At 42.1% G+C, this 10652-nt stretch overlaps 1 protein-coding gene across 1 annotated transcript in view; it reads right to left on the reverse strand.

Moving 5' to 3' along the window:
- zmiz1a (zinc finger, MIZ-type containing 1a) overlaps positions 1–6185 on the reverse strand; it is a 32917-nt gene extending 26732 nt beyond the window's left edge. Inside the window, exons 1-2 of the mRNA XM_024296488.2 lie at positions 4497–6185; positions 2122–2246 (exon numbers count right to left, since the gene is read on the reverse strand). Coding sequence (XP_024152256.1) covers positions 2122–2246; positions 4497–4565 — 194 coding nt within the window. The 5' untranslated portion in view covers positions 4566–6185. The remainder of the gene's footprint in view (positions 1–2121; positions 2247–4496) is intronic.
- Positions 6186–10652: the final 4467 nt, after the last annotated feature.

Raw genomic sequence — 10652 nt, forward strand, 5'->3', positions numbered from 1 at the left:
ATAATTTTGTCATAACAGCTAGCATGATGCTAAAATATTAGCCAAACTCCAAATTAGACAAAAAAAGCTGGAAAAATGTCTAAACTAGCCAAAAAGAGCTAGCATGCTGCTAAAATAAAAGCTAAATGCCAAGTTAGCATAAAAAACACTCAATAGTTGCTGAAGATTTTAAAGTCTAAACAGTGCCAAAAACCGTACGGGAAAAATGTACGGAAATACAAGCTGTGAAACTGCTTGTAAAACAATGCGGCAAGTGTTTTGGGAGCTGCTGCTAGCTTGCACGACTCATAGCACTTCCCCCGCAGAGTTTCTTTGTTCCAGGTGTTTGAACAAATCCGTCCCCTTTGGTAGCATTAGCCTGAAGACAGATTTCGTTTGTCGCTCAAGTTGCACTGCCGAACCAGTTCCAGATAACTGAAGAAACCGTTTTTTTGCTTCTTGTTTTGTTTTTTTTGTGGGGGGGGTGCGGGCATGCTCCTCTTTGCTAGTTGGGATTTTAACGTACACAGAGTCCCACGGAAAAAAGTCCTAAAATGAATCTGTAAATTCAAATAAATCAGTAAAATCCATTTATCACCCAGCTAAAACTGGAACTTTCTTAACACAAAAGTGAAACTTATTTTGAAAGTAAACATAACTGGAGGCCATTCTGAGAACACAAAGACGGACGTGTGCGTTAAAGTTTCCTGAGGGTCAAATGTTAGCTTTTACCTCTTTAGCATTAGTAGTAAAGGATAGTTAGCTAGTCTGAAGAACTTTTGGCTTAGACAAGAATGAACTATATAAAAGTTGGAATAAAACAAAACAAAACAAAAATCTGGAGGGGAGTTCCTAAACTCCAGCTAAGAAAAAACAACATTATTACAACTAGCAAACACTTGAAATACATTTGACTTACTGTCATCGAGGATATCGCTGTTGAAATTACTTGTATAATCCATCTCGTTCAATCATTTTAATCAAAAGATGAACGCTTTACACTTTCAGCACGAGTTTTATCAGTTTCTCAGACACCAGTCTGTCTCACGCAAACTAGACTAACTAGTCAAACCATGTTGTCATCAATTGTTTCATTGCCAGTGAGAGTGTGTCTTTTGGCTTGCAGAAGGCAGGCAGCCAACGACAGAGGCCAGCATAGATTCAACATGGATTTACCAGTGTTTTCCCTCATAAGCCTTTTCCAGCTAAATCTCCCTCAGAGGACGTACATCTAGGCCCATATTCCTAGTAAAATTAAAGCACTGCCAGTGGAGTTGGGTTATTGGACCACTCGGTTTTGTTCGTATCTGCTGGGAAAACCTAACAAAGCAGTCATTTGGTTGTAAAGAGCGGCTTCTAGTAAACTACACGATGGAATAAAAAAAAGTGTGGAGAATCCACTTCAGCAACAACTAAATCTATTGAGAAAGAACAAAAGAAAATCACGTTTTTTACTCCGACAAAGCTAATTACACAGCATTGATAGTGGTTGTGAAATCTTTTATGAGCTCTGCAGCTAACATGGATCACACAATGACCTCTACATGCCCAAACAGAACAACGCCTGGCTTGAAGACTCTTTCTCAAATTTAATTTCGGCAGCAAATCCTTGAAAGAATGTGCAGACTTGTTGCGTGCAGTAATTCTTCAGATAAGCAGCAGTTTACTCTCCCAGTCTGATAAAACCATTTAGCTGATGGAAAGAGCCCCATGCTGAGGGGGATCTCGCCAGCAAGACCCATTGTGCATAGCTCTTTATCTGCCTTTAAGAGGCTTTTATTGTGATTTACACATTAATAAGCATTTATCTGTTTGTGCATGTGAATGCACGAGCCGGGACAATGCTCCGCTTGTGTCGGACTGACTGTTCTTAGCACGAAAAAATGTGAAACCTTCAACTTTGTCTATGTATTTGAAGGTTTTAATAAACAAAGCTGACAATCAGAAATGTGTTTTTCTGGAGTGTGTTGTGACTATTATGGGGTGTATTTTAATAAAAACAAAGAATCAGCACAAACTTAATTGTGTGAAGGTGCAACAAAGAAGGGAATATAGCAGATTTTTTTTCTGCATTCTCATATAATTATTGTTTTTGCTCGTCTCCCTTAAAGTACCTGAAAAAGCATCAAAAACCATAATTAGTGTTTGAGTACCGTCAGACATCCCATGAGGCTTTGCTCGAAAGGACGCTGGAAGGCCCGGGGATCTCCACACCAGTCGAGCAGCTCTGTGGCAGCCGAGTGGAAGTTGGCCGGGTTCTGTAAGTGCTGTGCAAACACAGAAAAACAAAGATAAAAATGTCTGTTATTATTGTCGAACATTAGGAGCATTTGTTGTGCAGGCTTTCATTCTCACTCCACGCCGCCTCAATTTGATGTCTTGTGTTTCTGCACAACCCTGTAAGGACCTCGACTTCTACTGTACGCCCACTCTGGTGCTCTGATGCATTGTGGGAAGAAGATCACACCCATATCAACAATGATTCCAGCGTTTGTAGTTAATCTCTCTTGGCAACGCACATCTCCTGACCCACACCGTAACCAAATGGCTCCCTCAAATCTTCATTCTCTCAGTTCCTCTCGTTAAAGCCTCGGCACAAGAAGTCCACTGGCTGACTTGGCTGCGCACAAAGAAAACAACCTTGGTCCTGGCAGCTATGTGTGCAGACTCGATAGGAGCCGTTGGTGTGTTGTCTAATCTCTTTCAGTCTCTTGTCTGTCTCTCTTGCTTGTGCACTGAGGCCTGAAACAGTTGAGTCTTTTCTTCTCAGTGTCTGACGGCTACTGAGGCTGGAAGGACACAATAAGCGGTTTTAAAATTGGGCTTCCTTTCTTCATGGCTCAGGAGGTTAATAGCACTGAAATGGCACAGAGCTGCAGCTTGCTCAGCTGGCAAGATTGAGCCCACTTGAAAGAATTTATTATTCTCATCTAGAGCTGAAGTGTCTTGTTTTATGGGTTCTTGCAGAGAGGGTAGAACTATTGTCTTTGGGGGGCAGCAGGGGTGAGTGTTTTTGAAAGGGCAGCTTTTCGGCCATGTGAGAGACAAAGGAGGGTCTTCGTTTTTGAGCGCTATGTGTCAGGTCGGGTGTCCGCCCACAGCGAGAAAATCTCTGAGAGCCTTCAGTGATATTATGGGCTGCAGGAGAGGCCTTCAGTGACTCATCTTTTGTGATGAGAAGATTAGCCATTATGGAGTTAGTTGTAGACTCTCAATGGGGTTTGACTGATAATGAAGAATAGAAGAGACTGGGAGAAAGCGAGAGATGCTCTTGTTGAGTAACGGGGAGGAGAAGAGCCTGCTCCAGATGAGTGATATGATCTGGCATTACCGCTGCTTGATGGGAGGCGTATCAGCCGCTAGCGCCAGAGGAATCAGAACTGGCACAGCAGGGGCTGTCTGTCTAAATCTGAACTTGCAGCTCCACCTTCTGCAGAGCTCAACAAGCGACTCCGCTTGACAACCTCCACTCCGGTGTGAGGGGGAGGACAGGCATAAAATAGCACCAGTGGGTCTGTCCCCGCTCGTGTTGGAGCAGAGCGTTTGGACGAGGACACAAACAGGGAAGCGGGGGTTGAGTGGCAGCTCTGCCGGGGGTTTTCGAGCCAGACGTTTGACAGATTGTCCTCTGTGAGATGACGGGCTGATTTACCCTCCCCTCCTTTTCCAGGTCAGCCTCAGATCAGTGCTACCTGGCTCCATGATTAACAGCAGAACACCTGGCTCTCTGCCAGCGGCTTTCCCCAAACCAAAAACAACACTCCTGCTGGCAGAGCCGCCGCGAACCCACTGACTAACCCGGCCCCTTTGAAGTTTACGGCACGACATACTGCTTTACTGCAAAACAACAAAACGAATAAATTGAGATTATTTCTGGCAAAAAATTAAATACTGATTTCCACACATGGATACAAGTCAGGGAGTTATCCGCTCGCAAAAAAGGTTATTATAGCGGAGTTTAAGCGGGAACAGTAGAAAGGATGTGTCACCTCATAATTGCGGGCTGAAAGCCTCATCCGTCGCTGATTTATTCTAAAGCATGGTGTCACATGGATGTTGGGAGATATAAAAGATCACACCCACACATCATAAACAAATATGCCCAGAGCCAGCCAGCTAGTCAAGCAGTCTATGAGTTCTGCTGACTATTAATCAAAAGCAGAGGCGGTAGCCCTGGGTTACGTCTATCTGTCTGTCTGTATCTGTCTGTGGGTCTCCTGAAAGCTGACAGTCAAGTCATTTAAAGCGAAACCACAACAAAGTCTGGCATACGTCGAGAGTCAGGAAAACGCAGGAAAAAAAAGACAGAAGCAGAGAGTGCTACGCTGCTTTGATGTCTATTCTTGTGTTTGCTGCCAGATTTGGTTCTCTCTGTGACCCCCTGCAACATGATCTGTAGCTGCAGCTAATGGCTGGAGAATCTGATGCCCATATAAGGTGGAGAGAGATCAAAGTGATGCGAGGAAATATTTAACCATTTTACTCTAGAATGCAGCGAGACTAAAAAGAGGACAAACCTGTTTGATGCACTGCAGCCTGTCATTGGTCTGCTGGATGTGCCGGTCCATCGATGGTAACGTGTTCATGTTGATGTCTCTACCGGGACTCCATTAAAAAGTTTTTTTGTTTTTTTTCACTCTGTAAAAGAAGAAGAAGAGGAGGAGAGGTACATCTGTTAGAACTGTCAGGTCTCGGGTTTATAGCCTGCTAAGTTCAAACAGCATTTTCGCTGCCTGACAAATGTTCAAACAAGAGCAGCCAGTGTGTTTACACACTGACTCATTGAAGAGTCTAATGCGCCCCGAGCACATATTTTTGGCAAATGCGTGTAACAAAGACGAACCACAGCAGCACTGCTAACGACAAATGGAAACATGATGAAACTGAAAGAAAAGTTTTCTCTGATTGTGGGATCGAGAGAAGAGCACGCCTCCCGTTTCAGGTTGTCAGTTGAACACCAGACTCCGAGGAGATAAGGTTCAAGGTCACTTCTTTCTTTATGTGCGCACTTGATGGGTATAAACCAAAAGCTGCTCACTCTGACCACCTCCGCGAGACAGATTGAGCCCGGATTAATGAGTATCGTGCTGGCTTTCCGTCCCCGGCCATCGTCTCTGTGTTTATCTGCATCAGAGCTTTTGCCGCTCCACATTCCTCCACACAAAAGGCTAACTGAGGAACCACAGGTGGGGGTGGGGGCAGGGCTCTGGAAAGCTGCACAGCTCCGATAAAGGGTCCCCCAAGATTCCCCACTGAGCCAAACAGGCCAATGCGACGGCGGGGCTCAGCTCCGCTCTCATGTGTGACGCTCCGACTGCTGTTGTTCATTACACGTTTACCATTTTCTCCCCTCATTTGACACTAAGATCAAACAAGCACAAAAGGGGAAACTTCAAAGGGACACTTTAAACGTCTCCCAAAATCCCTTTGGTTTTTAGAATTAAAATTACCTGGAGTTCATTCATATTAGAGACGTTTCGGAGCACAAATATTTGGCCGACTCCTCTCTGTTGACATGGCGTGGTGTCTCCAGTCTAACTGAGCATAAAATGACCGTGACGACTTCAGGTGCTGCAACGCTGTCGTGTCTCTCAGCATCCAGCAGATGTCTCCCTCTCCTGTGGCTAACAAGCATGTCTTTGTCACAAGCAGTTCAAGGGAAGGTTCCTTTAAGCCCTGACAAGTGCTACAAATCCCATGCTGCAGGCAGGCGGCTTCACAGCCCGCTAACAGGGCAGTCCAGTCCGGCACCAACCGGCTACGCTATTGATTACCTATTTATTTATTTTTTTTTCCTTCAGCTCCAACACACTGAAACCAGACTGAAAGCGCGGAGGAAGGAAGGTGTGGGATGCATCTTCACCTGTAAATCTCTGCTTTTAGCCTTTTTTAGCACTAAAACATCCCATCACTCCATCAAAAGATAAAGTGTTCTGTTAAAAAAGGAGGTGACCGGGTGAGCGTTGTTCCGTTAATCTACCTGACAGGTTTACTTTCTCAGATGACAAGACACTTCAGCGCCACACCCCCTCCACCTCCTGGGTGAACCTGGTATTTCCCTTAAATTGGTGGGAAAAGCTGCAACTCTTGCAGAATGCAAAAAAAAAAGAAGAAGAGGAAACCTTTTTTTATATATTTGTGCAAACCAATAACAGATCCTCCAAACATCTAAATCTGCTGCACTCAGCACCACTTATGAGGGGTCCAAAGGAAGGGACTGCAACTGCACATCCAATTATAGCTAAGTGGCAACTCTTGCACTTCTTCCTTTTGGAGATGAATTGAGAGCAAAACCAACTGGAGTCAAACCAAAATGAACAAGTAAATAACTAGCTACAAAAGCTAATCAGTCCCTATTGACTATGATGCAAATTGTTACCATCTTGGCCCACATTTTTAGGGACTGAAAACCATCGACAGTCAATTTTTGTGGTTCAATTATATCATGAATGTGAGGCTGGAAGACTCACTTTGTATAAGTCTATTGTAAACAGGGTTTATTATTTTTCTATTATGTCAAAGACTCTAGCATTGTTTTATAATGTCCCCTCAAACAGCTACTTTGATTTAAAATCTAATTTAAAACATCTTGTTTAAAAAAAATTTCAAGTAGTGTTTTAATTATGATTATGAAGTTTTTAACCAAAATCCCACAACCTAAATGTCTTAAAAAGCCATTTTTTTTATGTTGATCTGAAGCCCTTGTTTCTAAAATCTCCTTTGAGGGGGCGTGGCTTTTGGAACTGAGTAGCTCCACCCCTGACCCCCCCTGTCTGATTTTGATAGCTCTGCTACATCTGTAATGTCCAACCGTATGGTTCTGATTCGGTTGTCAGCTCAGACGAGAAAGTGAAGAGCTTTGTGGATCGAACTTCCTCCAAAAACCTGATTCTGGTTCACCAAAAACTCTTTTAGCTAATTCTCCAATGTTTATTGACGTTACTGTGACCAATACATTCAATCATTGGTTTCTCAGAGCAGAGTCTTTGGGAAAATAAAGAAAGTTAACATCAAAATCCTCTTTTTATTGATTAACAACCCTTTACAACTGCGGTCAAATGAGCCGCCGTTCATACCAAGAAGTCTCGCGGAGATTTTCCAGCGTTCGCAGTCCTGCTACCGTAAGTATTTTATGAAACTCACAAAAAAATCCAGTGATGCTAATTTGACCACGGAAATGTGAACGGCTTATTTGACTGCATTCAATGGGAAGATACATTCTTCTCTTCTCCAGAACCTGAGCTAGACACGCTAGCCGGAACAGATGAGGGGGTTGAGCATATGTTCAGCATAGTATCCTGTCTTTTTTTTTATTTTTGGGGGGCTAAAAAAATAGTTTGAAGTAAACAGGACTTAAAAATAAGAGCTTGAAAGCAAAATCCCAGTAATGAAAGTCAATGGACTGTGGCAGGACAACGGCGGGACTCAACGTGGAAAAGACAGAAGAAGGCAAAACGGGGAAAAGTCAGGAAATTATCTCATTATCAGCACCACGGATGAGCAAATACTTAGTATGACTAGTACTTATTTTTTTAGACCTATAACTATCACCTTTGTCACGCTTGGATCATGTATGGCCTCATCCACCCGAGCAAATATTCTTTCTACAAACTGCCTCATCTCAGTCACGAAGTGTCTTTAAAGTCCTCACAGATATATTTTTTTTAATGATGTAAAAGAAAACTGTTATTTTGTTAATTAAAAATCGAGGAGGATTTGACTTTTAAGTGGCAATCTGTTATGTCTAATCAACTGTATTAACAGGCAGCCATGTCTTGGTGCTGTAAAGCCTCGCTTCTCAAGGCTGAAGTCATTCTCTTATACTTGTTGATTACACTTTTAAAGTTTTACTTTGAGGGAGTCGAAAATGGACATTTCTAACTTAAGAGACGCTCAGCTGGTAATTTCATAAAATAAATATGTTTTGATTTTAATGAAAAAATAAATTAAAAAATGAGTTATTTCGTACTTCCAGTGATCTAGTCGTCGTTTCTCATCACCTTTCCTTAAAAGTCTGCAGTCATTATTGAACCACCCAGCCTGTGACTTTTCCTTCCATTTTCTCTTCTATCATTTTCTTCTCTCTCATGCCACTCCCCCCCACTCCCCTTCTTGTCCCTTCATACTCCTTCCTGGGGCCCCGAGTGGGAGCTGCCATAACAGGAGGTGGAATGGATTCATTTGCTCTAATGTGGTTTGGGCTGCAGCGTGGCACGGCACAGAGCGACACTTTATCCTGCCGCACAGAGCCTCTCTCCCTCGCCGTCTGCAGTTCATGTGTTTTCAAACAGGCCAATCAACACCACTCAGCTGCGTTGGCCTCTATCTCCGTCTCCCTCCCACACTCACTGCTCTCAGTGTGTCTGTAAAAAGCCACCAGCCATCTCTCACACACACTATTATCTCTAATGGCAAACTCCTATAGCGTCTTGCTTTCTTTTTGCCTTTATTTACCCCCAGTTCACTCCCATCTCTCTGTCTTTAGCTTCTTTATTCACTTCCAGACTCCCTTCGCCATGTCTTTCTGCCTTGTTTCTGCTTATGTTGTAGGCTCTCCTAATCCTCTCCACCACTAATCTCTGCCGCTCTCCTTTTCCTTCTCAACAAAGCCAACTATTAGTCATATCGCTCCCTCTGGGCTTTATAAAACTCAGCCCTCTGCACACCATCGCAACCACCAGCTTCTATAAAAATGGGAAATGACTTGTCCCCGGGGTGGAAAAAAAATAAACTCTAAATACTGCTGCTTGTTTATGTTCTGTTTTAATGTGACAACCGCAGTTGCACTGGGCAGCTATGTGACACCCAACACTGCAATGCAAACAGCTGTGATGTGGGGGGATACTCTAGCCGCTCTGTAGCCTTCTATAAATACGGCGCTTCAGTTGTGGAATAGTGCAGGTATGCACCACCAGATACCCCCGGGAACGGACGATTAATTCACCGTTCTGTGTGTGAGAGATCAAACGAGGGAACACAGAGCTGTTCTCTGTTTCAGCTGATTATGTTCATTTTGATGGGAGTTACAAAAGCCTTAATTAGCGTGACACTTTGAGCTTCGTCGTTGCCGCGTTTGGGGAATGCTTACAGTGAGATCAGTGCAGCAACTAATGATTATTTTAAATTCTCTTATATAAATCACTTTGATTCTTCGGTTAATAAGTACTTTCACCAACTTTTCTAAGCCTGGAAAAGTCACAGCGATTAAAGGAATCCAAGGGAAGGGATCCTGTAATATGCAGAGGATTTCTCTGGTGCAGAATATTGTTTTAAAAAAAAACTAAAATAATTACATTTGATGAGATATAATGATTTATTTGCATGCAAAAACAATAATTTTAACTAGTGCTGTGTGATAGTTAAGTGTCAATTGTGACATTTCTCTTCAATTTATTTTATTTGTTTATTTTTTTTGCTGAACTTTGGTGCAAAAATTGTTTTTTTTTCTACTAAGGAACTTGAAACAGTTGTAAAAATATTTCTCATTTATGACAATTCACTTACATGTTACTAGAAAAAATAAAGTAATAGAAAAGGAAGTAATGACATTTTTGCTGATATTTTGCTGAAAATATACTTTATTGTGGTATATCGTGATATATATTGTTATTGTGATATGAAATAATCGTGATATAATTATTTTTTTCCATATTGCCCAGCACTAATTTTAACCCTCTGATAGTGGAAGAGTTTGCTAAATTTGAAACACAGTTGATGTGTGGGAAGGTGTAATTATTTTCTGGAAAGCTTGAAAATAAACAGCACAAACCATCAATGGTTCTAAAGTTTATTGATATGATATATTTGTCCAAAATTATGATTTTTTTTTTCTTTGTTTAATCAACTGAGCTGAAATTGACCCTTTAGCTGCATAAATGAGAGGTGACTTAATATTTTGCAATTCCTGAATACTACAGAAAGCTGATTTTATGATGCATTGAAGTGCGTAAAAATACATATTATTTTTTTTTGTTTGTTTTACAAGATTTAAATAACTAATAAATCTGCTATACCCCTGTTTGGGGTCACTGGAGCCAACCCAATACTGAGAGATGACAGTTTGCTGGTCCATTGCAGCCCACTGACAAACAACCACACACGCACCTTCACACCTAAGGGACGATCTACAGACACTAATTAACCTAAGAAGCATGTTTTGGAAGTGGTAGGAAGTGACTCACACATGTACGGGAGAACATGCAAACTCCCCACAGAAAGAACCCATCTGAGATCCGCTGTGAGGTGAGAGTGCTAACCACTACACCAAAGACGTTTCCTTCAACTGAAACAAGCTGTTGATACATTCAAAAAAATTGAACTTACAGTCTCATATAACTTACAATTACTAATGAATATTATTTTAGTCGTAGCTATGAATCAAACAGCCGACACCAAACATGAGGAAGCCACGAGTGGGACTAATGGGCCAAATCTGAATTCTTCCCCAACCCCTCCAATTGAAGGGGCATTTGAAGGGAAAGGGGTGTCTGAAACAGTTTTTAAGGGTAAAGTAAAGGGACTTCAAGTTTTTTATCCCTCCGCTGGTAGGATGAGCCGAGAAGCAGCACTTTTCTTCACGTGGGTGTGCAGAAGTTTACATTTAAATGTAAGTAATGACGTTTTTGCATGACTTATTTGAAGTTATAAACCAATGTTGTTATGTATTTCCAAGC

The sequence above is a fragment of the Oryzias melastigma genome, linkage group LG15 (genome assembly GCF_002922805.2).
Source record: "Oryzias melastigma strain HK-1 linkage group LG15, ASM292280v2, whole genome shotgun sequence".
In the NCBI taxonomy this organism is placed as follows: domain Eukaryota; kingdom Metazoa; phylum Chordata; class Actinopteri; order Beloniformes; family Adrianichthyidae; genus Oryzias; species Oryzias melastigma.